Source organism: Mytilus galloprovincialis, chromosome 3 (assembly GCF_965363235.1).
Source record: "Mytilus galloprovincialis chromosome 3, xbMytGall1.hap1.1, whole genome shotgun sequence".
NCBI classification, from domain to species: Eukaryota; Metazoa; Mollusca; class Bivalvia; order Mytilida; family Mytilidae; genus Mytilus; species Mytilus galloprovincialis.
The window spans coordinates 96,075,185-96,102,630 of NC_134840.1; the positions used below are offsets into that span (position 1 = coordinate 96,075,185).

Consider the following 27,446-nt stretch of genomic DNA (forward strand, 5'->3'; position numbering starts at 1 on the left):
CTTTGAAAACAAATATCTATTATGTCTATCATCTGTCTCGTCAACAGATGTATTTGACAACAAACGTCTATTATTTCTAGCATTAGTCACGTAAACACATGTCTTTGAAAACAAATATCTATTATGTCTATCATCTGTCTCGTCAACACATGTATTTGACAACAAACGTCTATTATTTCTAGCATTAGTCACGTAAACACATGTCTTTGAAAACAAATATCTATTATGTCTATCATCTGTCTCGTCAACAGATGTATTTGACAACAAACGTCTATTATTTCTAGCATTAGTCACGTCAACACATGTCTTTGAAAACAAATATCTATTATGTCTATCATCTGTCTCGTCAACAGATGTATTTGACAACAAACGTCTATTATTTCTAGCATTAGTCACGTCAACACATGTCTTTGAAAACAAATATCTATTATGTCTATCATCTGTCTCGTCAACACATGTATTTGACAACAAACGTCTATTATTTCTATCATCCTTCTAACATAAGCGTTTGGTTCTCGAGATTTTTTTCCTGAAAAGTTAACGATCCCTTGGGTAATTTACTTATGTGAAGACATTCCTGTATCGATGTGTTCAATGGGATATACGTAAACTGATTTGTGAATGGAACGTGTGTTCTATGTGTCATGCCTGTACTGATATGTTCTATCGGACATGCATGTATTGTTGTGTTCTATCAGACATGCCTCTACTGATGTCTTCTAACGGACATGTCTGTACTGATGTCTTATAACGGACATGTCTGTACTGATGTGTTCTATAGGATATGTCTGTACTGATGTGTTCTATCGGACATGCCTCTACTGGTGTGTTCTAACGGCCATGTCTGTACTGATTTGTTCCATCGGACATGTCTGTACTGATTTGTTCCATCGGACATGTATGTACTGATATGTTCAATCGGACATGTCTGTACTGATGTGTTCTATGTGACACGTCTGTAATGATGTGTTCTATGTGACACGTCTGTAATGATGTGTTATATGTGACACGTCTGTACTGATGTGTTATATGTGACATGTCTGTAATGATGTGTTATATGGGACATGTCTGTAATGATGTGTTCTATGTGACACGTCTGTACTGATGTGTTATATGTGACATGTCTGTAATGATGTGTTATATGGGACATGTTTGTACTGATGTAATCTATGGGACATGTTTGTACTGATGTGTTCTATCGGACATGCCTGTACTGAAGTGTTCTATGTGACATGTCTGTACTGATGTGTTCTATCGCACATGTTTGTACTGGTGTGTTCTAAGGGATATGCTTGTACTGATGTGTTCTAATGAACATGTTTGTACTGATGTGTTCTATCGGACATGCCTGTTCTGATGTGTTCTATGGGACATGCTTGTACTGATGTGCTCTATCGGACATGTCTGTACTGGTGTGTTGTATAGGACATGCCTGAACTGTTGTGTTCTATGTGACATGTCTGTACTCAGGCGTTCTATGAGACATGACTGTACTGATATGCTCTATCGGACATGTATGTACTGATGTGCTCTATCGGACCTGTCTGTACTGATGTTTTCTATCGGACATGTCTGTACTGGTGTCTTCTAACGGACATGTATGTACTGATGTGCTCTATCGGACATGTCTGTACTGATGTTTTCTATCGGACATGTCTGTACTGGTGTGTTCTATCAGACATGTCTGTACTGATGTGTTCTATAGGACACGCCTGTACTGGTGTGTTCTATCGCACATGTCTGTACTGGTGTGTTCTATGGCACATGCTTTTACTGAATTGTTCTAAGGGACATGCTTGTCCTTTTATAGCTGACTATGCGGTACGGGCTTTGTTCATTGTTGAAGGCCGTACGGTGACCTATAGTTGTTAATGTCTGTGTCATTTTGGTCTTTTGTGGATAGTTGTCTCATTGGAAATCATACCACATTTTCTTTTTTATATTGTACTGATATGTTCTTAGGTACATGATTGTACTCAGTCTGGTGTTTTATATGGGATATGCTTGTTACCGGTTAATAAGTTAAATAAAATTTTGGAGGATTGCAACACAATTTCATATAGCAGTCCTAAGTATGAAATTGTTCAAATTATTATGGCATATTGTTATTCTAAATTATTTCCCAAAATTGATCGCCCTGAAGATCATAAAAAACATTTTATTAAAATTAAGTATGTCAATAAAGGCTTTGATTTTGTAAATATTGCCGGTATATTTAACGACCATTCTGTTAAAGAACAAATTCCTGGATATTTTGACAATACTGAGCTACCTCTTATTTGTTATATTTACAAGAAATCTACCCGGAAATTTGTGTTCAATTATAGTCAATTGTGTAAAGATGTTAATATCAGTGAAAATACACCTACTTCATGTAATTGCAGTAATTCCGAATATATTTATGGACCCATTTCCCATGTTATAACAGGAGATCTTAACATCGTTCAAGACCGAGAGTTAAAATCATTCCTCAGTAAAGGACCTAAATATCGTCCCCCGTCAATTATTAATTGGAATGAGTGTCGTAATATCATCCACGACTCACTCCATACTTACTGTATGAAATGGATAAAACGTGAAAAAGCTGACAAAAAATCTTTGGACTCTTTTTTTAATTCAGTAATGAAGATAGTTGATATACGTATTCAACATTTTAAAGAACATTTTACTATAAACAATAACCACAATAAACCTATTTCTCGTATCAAACATAAACTAAAAGAACTAGCAAAGGAATTTGTTTTTGTCCCGGCAGATAAAGCTGCTAATAATATTATTATTGTTTGACGTAAATTTTACATTGAGGTTCTGAAAAAGGAAATCACCAATTCACCAACATTCCAAATGACTCTATTTTCAGAAAACGAAATCTGTAACAAACATAAACTTTTAGCCACTGCTTTACAAGCAGAACCAAATACAATGAAAGTCCCAACTATGTATTGGCTTCCGAAGCTACACAAAACCCCTTACAAATATAGATTTATTTCGTCTTCAAGCCATTGTTCAACTACTAAATTGTCTATTCTTCTTACCAGCACACTTGGTAAAATTAAAAACCTGATAATAAATTGTTCAAATAAGGCCTTCGAAAATAGTGGAATAAATTACTTTTGGAGTGTCAAGAACTCGTTGGAAGTACTTGATAAATTGCATGCTTATATTGGTGATTTTGAATCTGTTCAAAGTTTTGATTTTTCTACCCTGTATACCACATTGCCTCACATTCTCATTAAGAAAAAATTCACACACCTAATTAAATGGGCATTCAAAAAATCAGAATGTGAATATATATGTTCAAACTCTTTTAGGTCATTTTTTAGTAGCAATAAACAAAAAAACTATGTTAATTGGACATGCTTTGATACTATATATGCCCTTGAATTTTTACTAGATAACATTTTTGTTCGCTTTGGGGATTCCGTATATCGTCAGATTATCGGAATTCCAATGGGGACTAACTGTGCACCACTTATTGCGGACCTGTTTTTGTATTGTTATGAGTTACAATTTATGACAAAAATAAGCAAAGACCCTTTGAAACAACATCTGATAAACAAATTTAATAATACTTTTAGATATTTGGATGATATTTTGGCTCTCAATAATGACGACTTCAGTATGTATGTTCCAGACCGTATGAGTATTTGGACCGTACGCGTACGGTCTGGACCGTATGCGTACTTTTTCAAAATACTCATACGGTCGGACCGTACGCGTACGGTCTGACTAATATTAAGAAGTTGGTGAAGTTTATTAAATACAAATGCATATAACAAATCAACATAACGTAACTCTCAAATTGTTATAAAAAAGTGCAATTGTAATTGAAATAAAAACTTTATATTTTAACTATTTAACAGATTCACGCTATTTAAATCTGTTAATCTCTTGTATAAAGTATGTCGATCAGTAATAGTTAACATGAATTGAATAAGATCACTGAAATTGAAGATATCGGAAGTAAACATAATGTGAGAGAACAACTGTTTTCGAATATTTAGCAACTTTACCAAAAAATGTAAATGCAAAGGAAAATGCATAAACTGCAAACATTTAAATGTAAAAAATTTACGTTACTTGTGGAAGCAAGGGTCACCTTGGGTGAGAGTCCCAAAATATATAGAATTCAGATATACAATTAAAAAACTATTTAATTTCAATAGTTCGTTTGTTCATTTAATCCATCTAATTGTAATAATAACAATTTGTAAAACTAAAAAAAAAAGATTGTGATAAACGTTTGTTTAATTTTAACCCATATGATGACATGTATGGTTAGCTCGTACTGGACCATACGCGTATACTCATACGGTCCGACCGTACGCGTATGGTCGGACCGTACGAGTATACGTATATGGTCCGGACCGTACGCGTACGGTCCAAATACTCATATGGTCTGGAACATGTATATTAATGAAATTTATCCTGTTGAACTTACTTTAAATAAAGCTAATACTAACAATGACCACTGCCCTTTTCTCGATCTTGATATCTATATCACTAATGGAAAGCTAAATACTAAAATTTATGATAAAAGGGATGATTTTTCATTTCCTATCGTTAATTATCCGTTTTCAGATGGTGACGTTCCCTTGTCACCATCTTACGGTGTTTATATATCTCAACTTGTACGATTCGCTCGTGTATGTAACAATGTTTTAGATTTTAACGAGAGAAATTTATGTATTACTGAAAAATTATTACACCAGGGTTTTCGATATCACAAACTAGTCAAAACATTTACTAAATTTTATCATCGGTATAAAGACATCATTCGTAAATATAGCCCAACATGCAGACTTCTAATACGTTCAGGTATTTCACATCCAATTTTTTATGGTAATATTCTTTATAAAGCACAAAGGTGTCAGTATTCACCTCAGAAACTTACAAAACCTTTGAATAGACTTATTAAGAAGGGATATAATTACGATACTGTTGTCAAGTCATTAAAGATTGCATATTTTGGCGTTAATATTGAGTCACTGATAAGGTCTTTGCATCGGAACTAAACACATTTATTCTAAAAACAGTTGTTGGCATGACACGGGTTATGTTCTTCTCATATATGTTATGATGGTATGATACTAAACCCCTAACGGGAAGGATTGTGCCTGATGTTCCTATGATGAAATCATATCTTTCAGTCAGTTTAATTGAAGTCTGGAGCTGGCATGTCAGTTAACTGCTAGTAGTCTGTTGTTATTTATGTATTATTGTCATTTTGTTTATTTTCTTTGGTTACATCTTCTGACATCAGACTCGGATTTCTCTTGAACTGAATTTTAATGTGCGTATTGTTATGCGTTTACTTTACTACATTGGTTAGAGGTATAGGGGGAGGGTTGAGATCTCACAAACATGTTTAACCCCGCCGCATTTTTGCGCCTGTCCCAAGTCAGGAGCCTCTGGCCTTTGTTAGTCTTGTATTATTTTAATTTTAGTTTCTTGTGTACAATTTGGAAATTAGTATGGCGTTCATTATCACTGGACTAGTATATATTTGTTTAGGGGCCAGCTGAAGGACGCCTCCGGGTGCGGGAATTTCTCGCTACATTGAAGACCTGTTGGTGACCCTCTGCTGTTGTTTTTTATTTGGTCGGGTTGTTGTCTCTTTGACACATTCCCCATTTCCATTCTCAATTTTATTGTACTTGTGTGTTCTATTGGACATGCTTGTAATGGTGTGTTCTATACCTTTTTATTACATTTTTTCCCCCGAAACTCACATTCTTTATTTGCTCCATTCATTGACCAATCAGAGTATGTGTCATTCAAACCATTCCTGTTTGATGTGAAAACAATCAGATGTTGAATGTCCCTCCAGGTCAGATCTGGACTGCCAAAATAGAACAATTTTTTGCTTAATATGCAATACATATCAATATGGAGAAATAAATGGCAAAAATGTCTTTCCGTGTATGACTAGAAATATTTGTATGTGTTTACAAAAAATCTGCGTAACCTACATCAATATTTATGTTTGTTTGGTGTTTTTGACAGCATATAAACTTATGACTATAGTTAATTTTTTTTAAACATCTTTTGATATAAAGTTTAGAATCTACTTTAGACTGCGCTTATTCGTTGTATTATCATTATGTATAAGCTTACTTTTTAGCAGTATTTGCAGGTCTATAAAATAATAATTTGCAAAAAACAGCAATACATTCAGGTTTATATAGTTCGAATATTCCCAGTGATTGTTGCTAAGGTATATCAAATAACTTATAGGTACTTAAAGCCATTTCATTTGGGATCTGTTGGATGATTGTCTAATTGGTAATCATATCACATCTCCTTACTGTATTTGGCCGATAGACATCAGTTCGTATCCATTTCAAATACTTTTTCAAATGTATCTACATTAAAAGTAGGTGTACCTCAAGGGTCAGTTTTAGGTCTTATATTATTCTTAATATTTATTAATGATTTGCCTTTATGTAATTCTAATCATAATACTGATCTATTTGCTGATGGTAGTACTATTTCTGTGATTTGAAAAGACAAAAGATATATAAGTCAGGCACGCAATGTTGTATTAGAAAATATTTGTCATTAGGTTGATGAAAACAAAATGTTAGTTAATGTGTCAAAAAACTAAGACAATGTGTTTAGGTTCAAAACAAATGTTTACAATGACACATTAAATATATCCATTAATGGTCAACATATTAATGAAAGTCACTGTGAAAAAGTCCTTGGTAATTTTGTTGACGCCACACTGTCTTGGTATGATCAAAAAATTAATCATATTATCAAAAAGGTTATTTCTTTTTTAGCGTTATTAAAAAAGAATCAAGAAATACTTGAATCATAATGTACGCATTCTATTTCATAATCCTTATATTCTTCCAAATTTGTATTACTGTTGTTCAGTATGGGGTAACTGTAGCAAGTTTTTTAATTGCCTAATGACACAACCACATTAAATAATGGTGAAACCACATTGAGTATTGACAAAACCATATTAAGTAATGACAAAACTATATCAAGTCAATACCAGACCATATCGTGTAATATCGAAATATCATTAAGTAATGGCTATTCCATATTGAGTTATATCAAAACTTCATTATTTAATGTCAAAACCATATTAAGTAAAGACCAAATATCATCAAGTAATAATAAAACAACATAAAGTAATATCAGAGTTCACAGTAAGACAGCTGTGGCGTTCCATAGTTACAGGTACATAGTTTTTCTCGAGTAACTATACCTGTCTCTAATAACTATTTTCCCTTGATTGTTAAAGTAGCAGTTTTGTTAGCTATAGAATCGATGCAAATAGGTGTTTAGCTGTACAAGACTAGGAAGAGCTAAACGCATTTTGTCTTGACTTCAACAGCAGCAATACTATTAGGTTATTGTTTTATGTAGTTGTTTACCTCATAATGAAGATCAACGATACGACAGGTTATGTACATTATTACGGCAAAGATACAAGCTGTTTAGCTCGGAGTGTTAAAACAAAGATATGAATAGCTAGAGGCGCAGATTTTACTTTGAATATTAAAACCATAGTACAATTAGTTGTAGACATGTAAATAAACTCATCATAGATACAAGGACTAAATTTGGTATATACGCCAGACGCGCGTTTCGTCTACAAAAGACTCATCAGTGACGCTCGAATCCAAAAAGGTTAAAAAGGCCAAATAAAGTACGAAGTTGAAGAGCAGTGAGGACCAAAATCCTAAAAGTTTTGCCAAATACAGCTAAGGTAATCTATGGCTGAGGTAGAAAAGCCTTAGTATTTCAAAAAATTCAAAAAATTGTAAACAGTAAATTTATAAATATAACCATATCAATGACAATTCATGTCAGCACAAAAAGTGCTGACTACTGGGCTTGTGATACCCTCGGGGAAATAAATCTCCACCAGCAGTGGCATCGACCCAGTGGTTGTAAATAAACTCATCATATATACCAGGACTAAATTTAGTGTATACGCCAGACGCGCGTTTCGTCTACAAAAGACTCATCAGTGACGCTCGAATCCAAAAAAGTTAAAAAGGTCAAATAAAGTACGAAGTTGAAGAGCAATGAGGACCAAAATTCCTTAAAGTTTTGCCAAATACAGCTAAGTTAATCTATGCCTGAGGTAGAAAAGCCTTAGTATTTCAAAAAATTCAAAAATTTGTAAACAGTAAATTTATAAATATAACCATATCAATGACAATTCATGTCAGCACAAAAAGTGTTGACTACTGAGCTTGTGATACCCTCGGGGAAATAAATCTCCACCAGCAGTGGCATCGACCCAGTGGTTGTAAATAAACTCATCATAGATACCAGGACTAAATTTAGTATATACGCCAGACGCTCGTTTAAGTGGTGATATATTGTTTCGTCTATTAAAACAGCAGTTCCAATAGCTGTAAATGGTCATAATTTGTGTACCAAATATCAAAGCGAGGAACTCAACAAACACCTTTAGATATTGAATTGCATGAAAGCAAATCCCATTAATTATACATGATGATACCGTTTAACTTCTAGTGTTCGAGGACTTATTCCAGCAGCGACATATACGTACTTAGACTCGAGTGTAAGAGCAACAATACCGGAAGCAATAGGTGCTGCGTACGACGTTCCCTGGATACCATCACTTTTACATCCTGATGATGTTGTTGTTGTTGTCTAAATTAGAAAAAAAATCGCTGATTACCTTTATTGTCGTTTAGAAAATATACAATTGTCTATTTCATATACTTGTTTCAACTTAATGTAGAATGGTTTTAATCACACCATTTCTACAGTCATGGATATATCAAATCTGTCCAGTATACATAGAACAAATAGCAGAAAAGACAAGTACACATCATCATGCATAGTTTTTGAATTTGATTTTAAATCCAAGTTAATAGCTCCACATGCTGCTTTTTAGACCCCTATAAACTACTTAAATTCAACGCCTAAAATACTTTAAGATCCGGGAATAAAAAACGCCCTAAACAAAAGGAACATTCCGTGTGTACATATACTGGCTTTTATTTATTTCAAAAATGTTAATATCCATATTTACTGGCTATTTTTTTATGAAAAACCCTTTTAACGATCTTTGTTGGAAAAATGAAGATGGTGATTTTCAGATGCCTTTTGGTTACTGTTTTCGCTTGGTTGCTCATTCACTGAGGTATTCCGAATACTTTTATTCATAATGTACATGGCCAATATGGTATGTATACGTGTATTTCTGGCCTAAGAAATCCATTTACAAATAAAATTGGTTGGCTGAAACAAAATTTACGCCGCAAAAATATCTCGCACTGGTATCAACTCATAAAAGATACAAGGCTATCAATGCTGTAGGTCAGACGCGCGTTTCGTGAACACAAGACTCGACAGTGGCGCTCAAATTAAAAGAGTTAAAAGGCTAAATCAATAAGGCAGATGAAGAGCATTGAAACTTTAAAAAAAGGTTGTCCCAAATCTGGCTACGGGATTTCTTTTTTAATTAAGTTTAAACCTCAAAGCCTTTAAGGCTTTACATTTGTAATACACTTACTGCAAATTTGACACATGATATGTAAATTTTGACAGCAGGGATTATTCAGGATATGGTCTACGTGAATACCAAGTTACGTAAAAAAAATAAAATCCCAGCACTATGAGATGTTTATGAATTTTAGCGGCCTTATCAAAATTGGCAGCTGACGTATAAATGTTGTCACCGGAAATCAATTTGGAATAATTTATTGTACCTAATATAAATTGTTGCTAAAATCCTAGCACAAAAAGATGTTTCTCAAAATCTTGTGATTTTTAACAAATTTGACTCCATGATTCAATTTGGAATAACATATTATACATATCTATCAATGTTTGTTGAAAAACTGAAAAACTATCACAACAAGATCAGCAGACGGGGCCCTAAAAACAAAGCTACAATGTATGTTTTGTGTCATGGGTCGAACTTATTCGTTCAGTGTGTGTTTGCTTGTTTTTGTTTGTACGTCTTTTTGATCGAATTAGGGTGGTACCTAACACTACAGGGAGATAACTCTGTAAAGTCAGCTAAACGTTTTAATTACGTTGTGTTGTAAAAGGAATATTAAGCTTCTCAATGATCAAAATTGGTGTTTGTCAAATTGCTATATAACCAGTGTATTTTTTCTGACACAACGGTTGGTTCAAAAAATTTTAAATTTTTATATTTTTATTGAAGTCTCAAAGTAAATACTTTGACAAAATTTTATGAAAATTAAACGAGCCAAATTAATTTTAGTGAAAGTGTTGGGTACCACCGTAAGCCATTTCTACTGATATGTTATAGTGTGTCTTTTTATGTTGTAATGTTGCACTACTGTCTCAGGTAAGGTTGAAGGTTAGCGCTTGTTAAAACGTTTAAAGCCGCTGCATTTGTATGCAGCTGTCCTAAGTCAGGAGCCTGTTGTTCAGTGGTTGTCGTTTGTTGGTGTGGTTCATAAGAAGTGTTTCTCGTTTCTCGTTTTTCATATAGATTAGACCGTTGGTTTTCCTGTATGAATTGTTTTACACCGGTCATTTTGGGACCTTAATAGCTTGCTGTTCGGTGTGAGCCAAGGCTCCGTGTTGAAGGCCGTACTTTGACCTATAATTGTTTACTTTTTACACATTGTGACTTGGATAGAGAGTTGTCTTATTGGCACTCATACCACATCTTCTTATTTATATTTTTAAGAAAATATGAACTTTCTAGTTGTTATCTACAGTTGAAGGCTGTAAAACATTGCTTTTGTACTTTTGTACTGTAACGGAAGACTTACCAGGTATCTGTCATCTTGACAACCACCATACACTATGTACAGCTAAGACAGGAGCACACACTTACCAGGTATCTGTCATCTTGACTACCACCATATGCTACAACTAAGACAGGAGCACACACTTACCAGGTATCTGTAATTTTGGCTGCAACCATTCGCTATAGCTAAGGCAGCAGCACACACTTACCAGGTATCTGTCATCATGACTGCCATCATACGATACAGCTAAGGCAGAGGCACACACTTACCAGGTATCTGTCATCTTCGCTGCCACCATACTCTACAACTAAGGCAGCAGCACACACTTACCAGGTATCTGTCATCTTGGCTGCCACCATACGCTACAACTTAGGCAGGAACACACACTTACCAGGTATCTGTCATCTTGGCTGCCACCATACGCTACAGCTAAGACAGGAGCAAAAACTTACCAGGTATTATATGTCATCTTCACTCCCACCATACGCTACAGCTAAGGCAGGAGCACTCACTTACCCGGTATCTGTCATTTTAGCTGCCACCATATGCTACAGCTAAGGCAGGAGCACATACTAACCAGGTATCTGTCATCTTGGCTACCACCATACGCTACAACTAAGGCAGGAGCACACACTTACCAGGTAGCTGTCATTTTGGCTGCCACCATACGCTACAGATAAGGCAGAAGCACATACGTACCAGGTATCTGTCATCTTGGCTGTCACCATATGCTACCGCTTATGGCGGAGCACATACTTATTAGGTGTCTGTCATTTTGGCTGCCACCATACGATACAGCTAAGGCAGGAGCACACACTTACCAGGTATCTGTCATTTTGGCTGGCACCATACGCTACAGCTTAGGCAAGAGCAAACACTTACCAGGTATCTGTCATCTTCACTGCCACCGTACGATACAGCTAAGACAGGAGCACACACTTACCAGGTATATGTCATCTCCACTGCCACCATACGCTACAGCTAAGGCAGGAGCACTCACTTACCAGGTATCTGTCATTTTGGCTACCACCATATGCTACAGCTAAGGCAGGATCACATATTTACCAGGTATCTGTCATATTGGCTACCACCATACGCTACCACTAAGGCAAGAGCACACACTTACCAGGTATCTGTCATTTCGGCTGCCACCATACGTTACAGATAAGGCAGGAGCACACACTTACCAGGTATCTGTCATCTTGGCTGCCACTATACGCTACAGCTAAGGGAGGAGAACACACTTACCAGGTATCTGTCATCTTGGCTGCCACCATATTCTTCCGCTTATGGAGGAGCACACACTTGCCAGGTATCTGTCATTTTGGCTGCCACCATACGCTACAGCTTAGGTAGGAGCACACACTTACCAGGTATCTGTCATCTTGGCTGCCACCATACGATACAGCTAAGGCAGGAGCACTCACTTACCAGGTATCTGTCATTTTGCCTGCCACCATACGCTAGAGCTAAGGCAGGAGCACATACTTACCAGGTATCTGTCATTTTGGCTGCCACCATACGCTACAGATACGACAGTAGCACATACTTACTAGGTATCTGTCATTTTGGCTGCCACCATACGCTACAGCTAAGGCAGGAGCACACACTTACCAGGTATCTGTCATCTTGGCCGACACCTTACGCTACAGCTAAGGCAGGAACACACACTTACCAGGTATCTGTCATCTTGGTTGCCACCATACGCTACAGATAAGAGAGTAGCACATACTTACTAGGTATCTGTCATTTTGGCTGCCACCATACGCTACAACTAAGGCAGGGGCACATACTTACCAGGTATCTGTCATCTTGACTGCCACCATACGCTACAGCTAAGGCAGGAGCACATACTTACCAGGTATCTGTCATATTGACTGCCACCATACGCTACAGCTAAGACAGGAGCACACACTTACCAGGTATATGTCACCTTGGCTGCCGCAATACGCTACAGCTAAGGCAGGAGCACACACTTACCGGGTATCTGACATCTTGGCTGCCACCATACGCTACAGCTAAGGCAGGAGCACACACTTTCCAGGCATCTGTCATCTTGACTGCCACCATACGATATAGCTAAGGCAGGAGCACATCCTTCTCAGGTATTTGTCATCTTAACTACCACCATACGCTCCAGGTAAGGCAGGAGCACATACTTACCAGGTTTATGTCATCTTGACTGCCACCATACGATACAGCTAAGAGAGGAGCACACACTTACCAGGTATCTGTCATCTTGGCTGCCACCATACAAATCAGCTTAGGCAGGAGCACTCACTTACCAGGTATCTGTCATCTTCATTGCCACCATACGCTACAGCTAAGGCGGGAGCACACACTTACCACATATCTGTCATCTTCTCTGCCACCATACGGTACAGCTAAGGCAGGAGCACACACTTACCAGGTATGTCATCTTCACTGCCACCATACGCTACAGTTTAGGCAGGAGCACACACTTACCAGGTATCTGTCATCTTGGCCGCCACCATACGCTACAGCTAAGGCAGTAACACACACTTACCAGGTATCTGTCATCTTGGTTGCCATCATACGCTACAGATAAGACAGTAGCACATACTTACTAGGTATCTGTCATCTTGACTGCCACCATACGCTACAGCTAAGGCAGGAGCACATACTTACCAGGTATCTGTCATATTGACTGCCACCATACGCTACAGCTAAGACAGGAGCACACACTTACCAGGTATATGTCACCTTGGCTGCCGCAATACGCTACAGCTAAGGGAGCAGCACACACTTACCGGGTATCTGTCATCTTGGCTGCCACCATACGCTACAGCTAAGGCAGGAGCACACACTTTCCAGGCATCTGTCATCTTGACTGCCACCATACGATATAGCTAAGGCAGGAGCACATCCTTCTCAGGTATTTGTCATCTTAACTACCACCATACGCTCCAGCTAAGGCAGGAGCACATACTTACCAGGTTTATGTCATCTTGACTGCCACCATACGATACAGCTAAGAGAGGAGCACACACTTACCAGGTATCTGTCATCTTGGCTGCCACCATACGCTACAAATAAGGCAGGAGCACACACTTGCCTGATATCTGTCATCGTGACTACCACCATACGCTACAGCTAAGGCTGCAGCACATACTTACCAGGTATCTGTCATCTTGACTGCCACCATACGCTACAGATGACACAGGAGCACATACTTACCAGATATCTGTCATTTTGGCTGCCACTATAGGGTACAGCTGAGGCAGGAGCACACACTTACCGGGTATCTGTCATCTTGGCTGCCACCATACAAATCAGCTTAGGCAGGAGCACTCACTTACCAGGTATCTGTCATCTTCATTGCCACCATACGCTACAGCTAAGGCGGGAGCACACACTTACCACGTATCTGTCATCTTCTCTGCCACCATACGGTACAGCTAAGGCAGGAGCACACACTTACCAGGTATGTCATCTTCACTGCCACCATACGCTACAGTTTAGGCAGGAGCACACACTTACCAGGTATCTGTAATCTTGGCTGCCACCATACGCTACAGCTAAGGCAGGAGCACACACTTACATGTACCAGGTATCTGTCATCTTGACTACCACCATACGCTACAGCTAAGGCAGCAGCACGCACTTATCAGGTATATGTCATCTTCTCTGCCACCATACGCTACAGCTAAGTCAGGAGCACATACTTACCAGATATCTGTCATCTTCACTGCCACCATACGCTACAGCTAAGGCAGCAGCACACACTTCAGAGTACCATGCATTGGAACCAATCATTGCACTAGAAATGGCTACAGTATAAATACTGTTGACATAGCCGTCAGCATTACAGTTGTCTTTAGTTTCTCCGTTACCTGCTGCCCATATGTAAATAGCACCTTTACCATTCCTTCCCTGCAGTATGTAAATTAGATTAAGATTAGTAAAATGGGTTCTATGCTTTATTTCTTATGGAAAATATATATTCATATTATACTATAAGACACCCAGGAGTTCACGTCCATATGAATTAGATTAATTTATCAATATTCAGGGTATCGAATAAACTCATCATGTATACCAGGATTAAAGTTTTGTACGCCAGACGCGCGCGTGTCGTCTACAACAGACTCATAAGTGACGCTCGAATAAAAAAGTTAAAAAGGTCAAATATAGTTGAAGAGCATTGAACGCATTGAGGACCCAAATTCAACTGATAACGTACACGTAGGTTATTATACATTCCTAGAAAAGTAATTGAACCGGTTTGTCGTCCATTTGTTTTTCTTCCCTTAATCATAGACTCAATTTTGTAAGTTTTATACCAATCTTGTTTCTTTTTCTTTCATTTTTTTGTTTGTTTTTTTTGTCATTTTGGTTTTATTTTTGTACGTTGCGGTGCGTTGGAGTTTTTGTCCTTTGTTGGATTTTAATCATATGTTTGCCTAAAAGTTCATGGCGCATGTAAAATACAAACATATTTTAAATAAACTCCGAAAAAGCATTTATTGTAAACACAAATAAAACAGACCCCAAGATATGACCGGGAAATAGAAATATGCATGTCACCTGGAATTCCCCATTCCGTTAGGGGAATAAAACATGCTAAGGAGGCGCGTCCGTTTTGACTGCTTGGGAAGTATCAATAAAAAGTCGTGTCTGGACATTTCGACGTGAAATATGATGCCTCTTGTAGCATGTGAAAAGAGAGTGCCATGCATGCTCTTTGTAGGTTAACTAAAAGACATCGCAAACAAGTCTTAGAAGAGTTCTGTTTTCTTGTGGTCTGTAACGCGATAAAATTCTTGTTCCTATGCACCAGAGCCTCTTTTTCCACTGAAAACTTAATTTTCCGCCTTTCATCCCGATCGATCATCTTTGCAGAATCTACCAATTGGAGTTATTTTTAATTTGTTATCGTACTGAATATGCATGAAATATTTCAAACTGGACGTATAGCAAAGAACAATCAGACAATCATATCGTAACAAACATCGTATTGTACTAGCTGTCAGTAACTGCGAGTACTCTCAGACCTGCTCTTAGTGTCTTGTTTGTTGTGGGGATGTATAAACATCCTGCCACGTCGGTCAGTGTTTTTGTTAATTGTTTGTCTGCTTTGTATCGAGTCTGATGAGTTAAGCCTTTTTTAACTGTTTTTTTTACAGTTTGATCTTATGTTGTATTGTTACAACACTGTCCCAGATTAGGGGGAGGGTTTCGCGTGTTAGCAAACATGTTTAACCCCGTCACATTCTGTATGTGCCTGTCCCAAGTCAGGAGCCTGGAATTCAGTTGATGTCGTTTGTTGCTGTATATCATATTTGTACTATATTATTGATGTTTGATTTGCGTAGAGGGGGTGGGGGGGGGGGGGAGGGAGCTGTGGTAGGTTTTTCTATTGTTTTACTTTTGTCTGTTACAACGATCATTCGTCATTGTCTATCAATACATTTGTAATTGCAATGAAAGATACTATACTGAATATCAAAACAAATTATTTCTGGTATTTTTTTTTTTTTTTTTTTTTTTTTAATAGAAACTACTACCGGTAAATGACAGCTACGGAATTGTTTGCAGGAAGGGGGATTATCATGGTTATTATTAATTTTCATATTGTCGGAAATAATTTTCTTTTTAAGACTATTCCGTAGTTAATCCAAAATAAATAATGAAAATTGACACTAACAACTGCATTTTACATGCTAGCTTTAGTACACAGATTTACACTGATTAATCTAATATGGTAGTTGCATGGAGAGGAGACCCAAAACACCCCCCCCCCCCCCCCCCCTAAAAAAAAAACACAACAAAAACAAACAAACAAACAAAACAAAAAATCAAAAGATGAAACGTTCTATAAAATTGAAGCGTACTGGTAGTCCCCCAAATAAAACGCAAAAAAACGGAACGAAAAAATTATTTTCTGGATGCATTTCTACCTATTGTAAATATTTTTTCAATTGAAATTTAAAGAGAGGTGAAAGATATCAAAGGGACATTCAAACTCATAAGTCGAAAACAAACTAACAATGCCATGGCAAAAAACGAGAAAAAAAAAGACCAGAAGACAAACAATATATACACAAAACACAACATAGAAAACTAAAGACTGAACAACACGAACCCAACCAAAAAACCGGGATATTGTGATACAGTTGAGAAATAAAGTTTTCTTCATCATCGCTTGATAAGTTTAAAAATGCTTATTTTGTTTCAATTCTCAAGAAAACTTAAATAAATCCTTAATCGTACGAGAAATAGGCAGAGAGTTTCCTGTGCTCCTTAGTTTTTGTTCTAGTAAGAGGAAACACTTTGCTTCCAATCTAATATACAGGTGAAAAGGAGCAATTACCACTATTTTTATCGATGCAGGGACACCATTACCCTTCTATTAAGCCAACCTTTAAAACCCCATTAAAATTTGCAATAACAATGTTTTTAGAGATTTCGATAAAGACGTTTAATATGCAAGTAAACTTATTCTCTTAAGTTCTAAATTCAATAGCATTATTTGCCGCCTAAGTTGTTCAATTTTAAACAAAATGTAACACTGTTCCACATTGTATGAAAGAACTGCTAGTATTGGCAGCTTTACAACATAAGCAATTCCTTCTCCAACATTGTTTGTAGCAACCAGGATGTGGAGTAGGTTGCTCTGTTAATACAACTGTCACTAGCTCCTTTACAAAATAAAGTTATACTATCTACACAAATTCCAACTCTAAAATGGAGAACTCAATGTATGTACGTGGAAAAAACAATGGACAAATTTAATATTCGGCTAAATAACCATCGATCATGGTACAAAACCAACAAAAACTGTCCACTCACAAAACATTTTCGCTCAAAGAAACATCCTTTTAGTAATGTAACTTTTCAAATATAGAAGTTAACACTGAGTGGGACACCACGGCAAGAAGGAGAAGAGAAAACTTTTGGAACCACCAGTTCCATACTTTAGAGTCTGATGGGCTTAATGAAAAAGACGAAAAAGATACAGGAAAGATAAAGAATAATTAATTGTCCTGTATATATCTGTAATATTGGCCAATGGATGTTGCAAACTTCAACAATAAATTTTGTAATTAAATAAAAAATTCTTGAATTCAATCCAAAATTTGAATATTTTTATTAGGCAGCTATAATTCAATGTACAATGAGCTGGTTTCTTATCTGCATCCGATTTCACCTGGATAGATGCACGCACGATGGAGCTAGTTTGTCTAGCGAACTATTGAGTTTATTTTTTATCGCATTTTATTTTAAATATTTTTAACATTTTAATATTTACATACTAAATAGTGTGTTAAAATTACATTGTTAGACAATTTATAATTTCATTTCATTCTTTGCACTGATTATTCCACACTCAAATAGATTTGTATGTTATTTGTTGCTATGTATAGGCACTTATATATAGATATAATTTACATTGGTCACTCCATCCGGTAGTGCTGCCTTATGTATATAGATATAACTTACATTAGTCACTCCATCCTGTAGTACTGCCATATATATATAGATATAACTTACATTGGTCACTCCATCCTGTAGTGCTGCCTTATATATATAGATATAACTTACATTAGTCACTCCATCCGGTAGTGCTGCCTTATATATATAGATATAACTTACATTGGTCACTCCATCCTGTAGTGCTGCCTTATATATATATATAGATATAACTTACATTAGTCACAACATCCTGTAGTGCTGCCTTATATATATAGATATAACTTACATTGGTCACTCAATCCTGTAGTGCTGCCTTATATATATAGATATAACTTACATTGGTCACTCCAACCGGTAGTGCTGCCTCATATATATATAGATATAACTTACATTAGTCACTCCATCCTGTAGTGCTGCCTTATATATATAGATATAACTTACATTAGTCACTCCATCCTGTAGTGCTGCCTTATATATATAGATATAACTTACATTAGTCACTCCATCCTGTAGTGCTGCCTTATATATATAGATATAACTTACATTAGTCACTCCATCCTGTAGTGCTGCTTATATATATAGATATAACTTACATTGGTCACTCCATCCTGTAGTGCTGCCTTCTATATATAGATATAATTTACATTAGTCACTCCATCCTGTAGTGCTGCCTTATAGATATAGATATAACTTACATTAGTCACTCCATCCTGTAGCGATGCCTGATATATATAGATATAACTTACATTAGTCACTCCATCCGCTAGTGCTGCCTTATATATATAGATATAACTTACATAAGTCACTCCATCCGGTAGTGCTGCCTTATATATATAGATATAACTTACATTAGTCACTCCATCCGGTAGTGCTGCCTTATATATATAGATATAACTTACATTAGTCACTTCATTCTGTAGTGCTGCCTTATATATATATAGATATAACTTACATTAGTCACTCCATCCTGTAGTGCTGCCTTATATATATAGATATAACTTACATAAGTCACTCCATCCTGTAGTGCTGCCTTATATATATAGATATAACTTACATTAGTCACTCCATCCTGTAGTGCTGCCTTATATATATATTGATATAACTTACATTAGTCACTCCATCCTGTAGTGCTGCCTTATAGATATAGATATAACTTACATTAGTCACTCAATCCTGTAGCGATGCCTTATAAATATAAATATTACTTACATTAGTCACTCAATCCTGTAGTGCTGCCTGATATATATAGATATAACTTACATTAGTCACTCCATCCGCTAGTGCTGCCTTATATATATATAGATATAACTTACATTAGTCACTCCATCCTGTAGTGCTGCCTTATATATATAGATATAACTTACATTAGTCACTCCATCCTGTAGTGCTGCCTTATATATTTATATATAACTTACATTAGTCACTCCATCCTGTAGTGCTGCCTTATATATATATAGATATAACTTACATTAGTCACTCAATCCTGTAGTGCTGCCTTATATATATAGATATAACTTACATTAGTCACTCCATCCTGTATTGTGCCTTATATATATATAGATATAACTTACATTAGTCACTCCATTCTGTAGTGCTGCCTTATAGATATAGATATAACTTACATTAGTCACTCCATCCTGTAGTGCAGCCTTATATATTTAGATATAACTTACATTAGTCACTCCATCCGGTAGTGCTGCCTTATATATAAAGATATAACTTACATTAGTCACTCCATCCGGTAGTGCTGCCTTATATACATAGATATAATTTACATTAGTCACTCCATCCGGTAGTGCTGCCTTATATATAAAGATATAACTTACATTAGTCACTCCATCCGGTAGTGCTCCCTTATATATATAGATATAACTTACATTAGTAACTCCATCCTGTAGTGCTGCCTTATAAATATATATAGATATAACTTACATTAGTCACTCCATTCTGTAGTGCTGCCTTATAGATATAGATATAACTTACATTAGTCACTCCATCCTGTAGTGCTGCCTTATACATTTAGATATAACTTACATTAGTCACTCCATCCTGTAGTGCTGCCTTATATATTTAGATATAACTTACATTAGTCACTCCATCCTGTAGTGCTGCCTTATATATATATAGATATAACTTACATTAGTCACTCCATCCTGTAGTCCTGCCTTATATATATAGATATAACTTACATTAGTCACTCCATTCTGTAGTGCTGCCTTATATATATAGATATAACTTACATTAGTCACTCCATCCTGTAGTGCTGCCTTATATATATATATATATATATGACTTACATTAGTCACTCCATTCTGTAGTGCTGCCTTATAGATATAGATATAACTTACATTAGTCACTCCATCCTGTAGTGCTGCCTTATATATATATAGATATAACTTACATTAGTCACTCCATCCTGTAGTGCTGCCTTATATATATTGATATAACTTACATTAGTCACTCCTCCTGTAGTGCTGCCTTATATATATATATAACTTACATTAGTCCCTCCATCCTGTAGTGCTGCCTTATAGATATATATATATAACTTACATTAGTCACTCCATCCTGTAGTCCTGCCTTATATATATATAGATATAACTTACATTAGTCACTCCATCCTGTAGTGCTACATTATATATATATATATATATATATATATATATATATATATATATAGATATAACTTACATAAGTCACTCCATCCGGTAGTGCTGCCTTATATATATAGATATAACTTACATTAGTCACTCCATCCGGTAGTGCTGCCTTATATATATAGATATAACTTACATTAGTCACTTCATTCTGTAGTGCTGCCTTATATATATATAGATATAACTTACATTAGTCACTCCATCCTGTAGTGCTGCCTTATATATATAGATATAACTTACATAAGTCACTCCATCCTGTAGTGCTGCCTTATATATATAGATATAACTTACATTAGTCACTCCATCCTGTAGTGCTGCCTTATATATATATTGATATAACTTACATTAGTCACTCCATCCTGTAGTGCTGCCTTATAGATATAGATATAACTTACATTAGTCACTCAATCCTGTAGCGATGCCTTATAAATATAAATATTACTTACATTAGTCACTCAATCCTGTAGTGCTGCCTGATATATATAGATATAACTTACATTAGTCACTCCATCCGCTAGTGCTGCCTTATATATATATAGATATAACTTACATTAGTCACTCCATCCTGTAGTGCTGCCTTATATATATAGATATAACTTACATTAGTCACTCCATCCTGTAGTGCTGACTTATATATTTATATATAACTTACATTAGTCACTCCATCCTGTAGTGCTGCCTTATATATATATAGATATAACTTACATTAGTCACTCAATCCTGTAGTGCTGCCTTATATATATAGATATAACTTACATTAGTCACTCCATCCTGTATTGTGCCTTATATATATATAGATATAACTTACATTAGTCACTCCATTCTGTAGTGCTGCCTTATAGATATAGATATAACTTACATTAGTCACTCCATCCTGTAGTGCAGCCTTATATATTTAGATATAACTTACATTAGTCACTCCATCCGGTAGTGCTGCCTTATATATAAAGATATAACTTACATTAGTCACTCCATCCGGTAGTGCTGCCTTATATACATAGATATAATTTACATTAGTCACTCCATCCGGTAGTGCTGCCTTATATATAAAGATATAACTTACATTAGTCACTCCATCCGGTAGTGCTGCCTTATATATATAGATATAACTTACATTAGTAACTCCATCCTGTAGTGCTGCCTTATAAATATATATAGATATAACTTACATTAGTCACTCCATTCTGTAGTGCTGCCTTATAGATATAGATATAACTTACATTAGTCACTCCATCCTGTAGTGCTGCCTTATACATTTAGATATAACTTACATTAGTCACTCCATCCTGTAGTGCTGCCTTATATATTTAGATATAACTTACATTAGTCACTCCATCCTGTAGTGCTGCCTTATATATATATAGATATAACTTACATTAGTCACTCCATCCTGTAGTCCTGCCTTATATATATAGATATAACTTACATTAGTCACTCCATTCTGTAGTGCTGCCTTATATATATAGATATAACTTACATTAGTCACTCCATCCTGTAGTGCTGCCTTATATATATATATATATATATGACTTACATTAGTCACTCCATTCTGTAGTGCTGCCTTATAGATATAGATATAACTTACATTAGTCACTCCATCCTGTAGTGCTGCCTTATATATATATAGATATAACTTACATTAGTCACTCCATCCTGTAGTGCTGCCTTATATATATTGATATAACTTACATTAGTCACTCCTCCTGTAGTGCTGCCTTATATATATATATAACTTACATTAGTCCCTCCATCCTGTAGTGCTGCCTTATAGATATATATATATAACTTACATTAGTCACTCCATCCTGTAGTCCTGCCTTATATATATATAGATATAACTTACATTAGTCACTCCATCCTGTAGTGCTACATTATATATATATATATATATATATATATATATATATATATATATATATATATATATATATATATATATATATATAGATATAACTTACATAAGTCACTCCATCCTGTAGTGCTGCCTTATAGATATAGATATAACTTACATTAGTCACTCCATCCTGTAGTGCTGCCTTATATATTTAGATATAACTTACATTAGTCATTCCATCCTGTAGTGTTGCCTTATATATATATATATATATATAGATATAACTTACATTAGTCACTCCATCCTGTAGTGCTGCCTTATATATATAGATATAACTTACATTAGTCACTCCATCCGGTAGTGTTGCCTTATATATATATATATATATAGATATAACTTACATAAGTCACTCCATCCGGTAGTGTTGCCTTATATATATATAGATATAACTTACATTAGTCACTCCATCCTGTAGTGCTGCCTTATATATATAGATATAACTTACATTAGTCACTCCATCCTGTAGTCCTGCCTTATATATTTATATAAAAATTACATTAGTCACTCCATCCTGTAGTGCTGCCTTATATATATAGATATAACTTACATTAGTCACTCCATCCTGTAGTCCTGCCTTATATATTTATATAAAAATTACATTAGTCACTCCATCCTGCAGTGCTGCCTGATATATATAGATATAACTTACATTAGTCACTCCATCCTGTAGTGCTGCCTTATATATATAGATATAACTTACATTAGTCACTCCATCCGGTAGTGCTGCCTTATATATCAAGATATAACTTACATTAGTCACTCCATCCGGTAGTGCTGCCTTATATATATATAGATATAACTTACATTAGTCACTCCATCCGGTAGTGCTGCCTTATATATAAAGATATAACTTACATTAGTCACTCCATCCGGTAGTGCTGCCTTATATATCAAGATATAACTTACATTAGTCACTCCATCCGGTAGTGCTGCCTTATATATAAAGATATAACTTACATTAGTCACTCCATCCGGTAGTGCTGCCTTATATATATAGATATAACTTACATTAGTAACTCCATCCTGTAGTGCTGCCTTATATATATAGATATTACTTACATTAGTCACTCCATCCTGCAGTGCTGCCTTATATATTTAGATATAACTTACATTAACCACTCCAATCTGTAGTGCTGCCTTATAGATATAGATATAACTTACATTAGTCACTCCATCCTGCAGTGCTGCCTTATATATATATATATGACTTACATTAGTCACTCCATTCTGTAGTGCTGCCTTATAGATATAGATATAACTTACATTAGTCACTCCATCCTGTAGTGCTGCCTTATATATATATATAACTTACATTAGTCCCTCCATCCTGTAGTGCTGCCTTATATATATATATATATATATAACTTACATTTGTCACTCCATCCTGTAGTGCTGCCTTATATATATATAGATATAACTTACATTAGTCACTCCATCCTGTAGTGCTGCCTTATATATATATATATGACTTACATTAGTCACTCCATTCTGTAGTGCTGCCTTATAGATATAGATATAACTTACATTAGTCACTCCATCCTGTAGTGCTGCCTTATATATATATATAACTTACATTAGTCCCTCCATCCTGTAGTGCTGCCTTATAGATATATATATAACTTACATTAGTCACTCCATCCTGTAGTCCTGCCTTATATATATATAGATATAACTTACATTAGTCACTCCATCCTGTAGTGCTACATTATATATATATATATATAGATATAACTTACATAAGTCACTCCATCCTGTAGTGCTGCCTTATAGATATAGATATAACTTACATTAGTCACTCCATCCTGTAGTGCTGCCTTATATATTTAGATATAACTTACATTAGTCATTCCATCCTGTAGTGTTGCCTTATATATATATATATATATATAGATATAACTTACATTAGTCACTCCATCCTGTAGTGCTGCCTTATATATATAGATATAACTTACATTAGTCACTCCATCCGGTATTGTTGCCTTATATATATATATATAGATATAACTTACATAAGTCACTCCATCCGGTAGTGTTGCCTTATATATATATAGATATAACTTACATTAGTCACTCCATCCTGTAGTGCTGCCTTATATATATAGATATAACTTACATTAGTCACTCCATCCTGTAGTCCTGCCTTATATATTTATATAAAAATTACATTAGTCACTCCATCCTGCAGTGCTGCCTGATATATATAGATATAACTTACATTAGTCACTCCATCCTGTAGTGGTGCCTTATATATATAGATATAACTTACATTAGTCACTCCATCCGGTAGTGCTGCCTTATATATAAAGATATAACTTACATTAGTCACTCCATCCGGTAGTGCTGCCTTATATATATAGATATAACTTACATTAGTCACTCCATCCGGTAGTGCTGCCTTATATATAAAGATATAACTTACATTAGTCACTCCATCCGGTAGTGCTGCCTTATATATATAGATATAACTTACATTGGTAACTCCATCCTGTAGTGCTGCCTTATATATATATACATAGATATAACTTACATTAACCACTCCAATCTGTAGTGCTGCCTTATATATTTAGATATAACTTACATTAGTCACTCCATCCTGTAGTGCTGCCTTATATATATATAGATATAACTTACATTAGTCACTCCATCCTGTAGTGCTGCCTTATATATATTGATATAACTTACATTAGTCACTCCATCCTGCAGTGCTGCCTTATAGATATAGATATAACTTACATTAGTCACTCCATCCTGCAGTGCTGCCTTATATATTTAGATATAACTTTCATTAGTCACTCCATCCTGTAGTCCTGCCTTATATATATATAGATATAACTTACATTAGTCACTCCATCCTGTAGTGCTACATTATATATATATATATATAGATATAACTTACATAAGTCACTCCATCCTGTAGTGCTGCCTTATAGATATAGATATAACTTACATTAGTCACTCCATCCTGTAGTGCTGCCTTATATATTTAGATATAACTTACATTAGTCATTCCATCCTGTAGTGTTGCCTTATATATATATATATAGATATAACTTACATTAGTCACTCCATCCTGTAGTGCTGCCTTATATATATAGATATAACTTACATTAGTCACTCCATCCGGTATTGTTGCCTTATATATATATATATAGATATAACTTACATAAGTCACTCCATCCGGTAGTGTTGCCTTATATATATATAGATATAACTTACATTAGTCACTCCATCCTGTAGTGCTGCCTTATATATATAGATATAACTTACATTAGTCACTCCATCCTGTAGTCCTGCCTTATATATTTATATAAAAATTACATTAGTCACTCCATCCTGCAGTGCTGCCTGATATATATAGATATAACTTACATTAGTCACTCCATCCTGTAGTGGTGCCTTATATATATAGATATAACTTACATTAGTCACTCCATCCGGTAGTGCTGCCTTATATATAAAGATATAACTTACATTAGTCACTCCATCCGGTAGTGCTGCCTTATATATATAGATATAACTTACATTAGTCACTCCATCCGGTAGTGCTGCCTTATATATAAAGATATAACTTACATTAGTCACTCCATCCGGTAGTGCTGCCTTATATATATAGATATAACTTACATTGGTAACTCCATCCTGTAGTGCTGCCTTATATATATATATATAGATATAACTTACATTAACCACTCCAATCTGTAGTGCTGCCTTATAGATATAGATATAACTTACATTAGTCACTCCATCCTGCAGTGCTGCCTTATATATTTAGATATAACTTTCATTAGTCACTCCATCCTGTAGTGCTGCCTTATATATATATAGATATAACTTACATTAGTCACTCCATCCTGTAGTCCTGCCTTATATATATAGATATAACTTACATTAGTCACTCCATCCTGTAGTGCTGCCTTATATATATATAGATATTACTTACATTAGTCACTCCATTCTGTAGTGCTGCCTTATAGATATAGATATAACTTACATTAGTCACTCCATCCTGTAGTGATGCCTTATATATTTAGATATAACTTACATTAGTCACTCCATCCTGTAGTGCTGCCTTATATATATATATATAGATATAACTTACATTAGTCACTCCATCCTGTAGTCCTGCCTTATATATATAGATATAACTTACATTAGTCACTCCATCCTGTAGTGCTGCCTTATATATATATATATGACTTACATTAGTCACTCCATTCTGTAGTGCTGCCTTATAGATATAGATATAACTTACATTAGTCACTCCATCCTGTAGTGCTGCCTTATATATATATAGATATAACTTACATTAGTCACTCCATCCTGTAGTGCTGCCTTATATATATTGATATAACTTACATTAGTCACTCCATCCTGTAGTGCTGCCTTACATATATATATAACTTACATTAGTCCCTCCATCTTGTAGTGCTGCCTTATAGATATATATATAACTTACATTAGTCACTCCATCCTGTAGTGCTGCCTTATATATTTAGATATAACTTACATTAGTCATTCCATCCTGTAGTGTTGCCTTATATATATATATATAGATATAACTTACATTAGTCACTCCATCCTGTAGTGCTGCCTTATATATATATAGATATTACTTACATTAGTCACTCCATTCTGTAGTGCTGCCTTATAGATATAGATATAACTTACATTAGTCACTCCATCCTGTAGTGATGCCTTATATATTTAGATATAACTTACATTAGT

General features: G+C 35.4%; 1 protein-coding gene across 1 annotated transcript in view; it reads right to left on the reverse strand.

Annotated features, from left to right (window-relative positions):
* Nucleotides 1–27,446, reverse strand: part of LOC143066852 (uncharacterized) — a 66,954-nt gene that overhangs the window by 37,373 nt on the left and 2,135 nt on the right. Inside the window, exons 3-5 of the mRNA XM_076239665.1 lie at nt 14,424–14,627; nt 8,543–8,646; nt 5,733–5,842 (exon numbers count right to left, since the gene is read on the reverse strand). Of these exons, the coding sequence (XP_076095780.1) occupies nt 5,733–5,842; nt 8,543–8,646; nt 14,424–14,627 (418 nt within the window). The remainder of the gene's footprint in view (nt 1–5,732; nt 5,843–8,542; nt 8,647–14,423; nt 14,628–27,446) is intronic.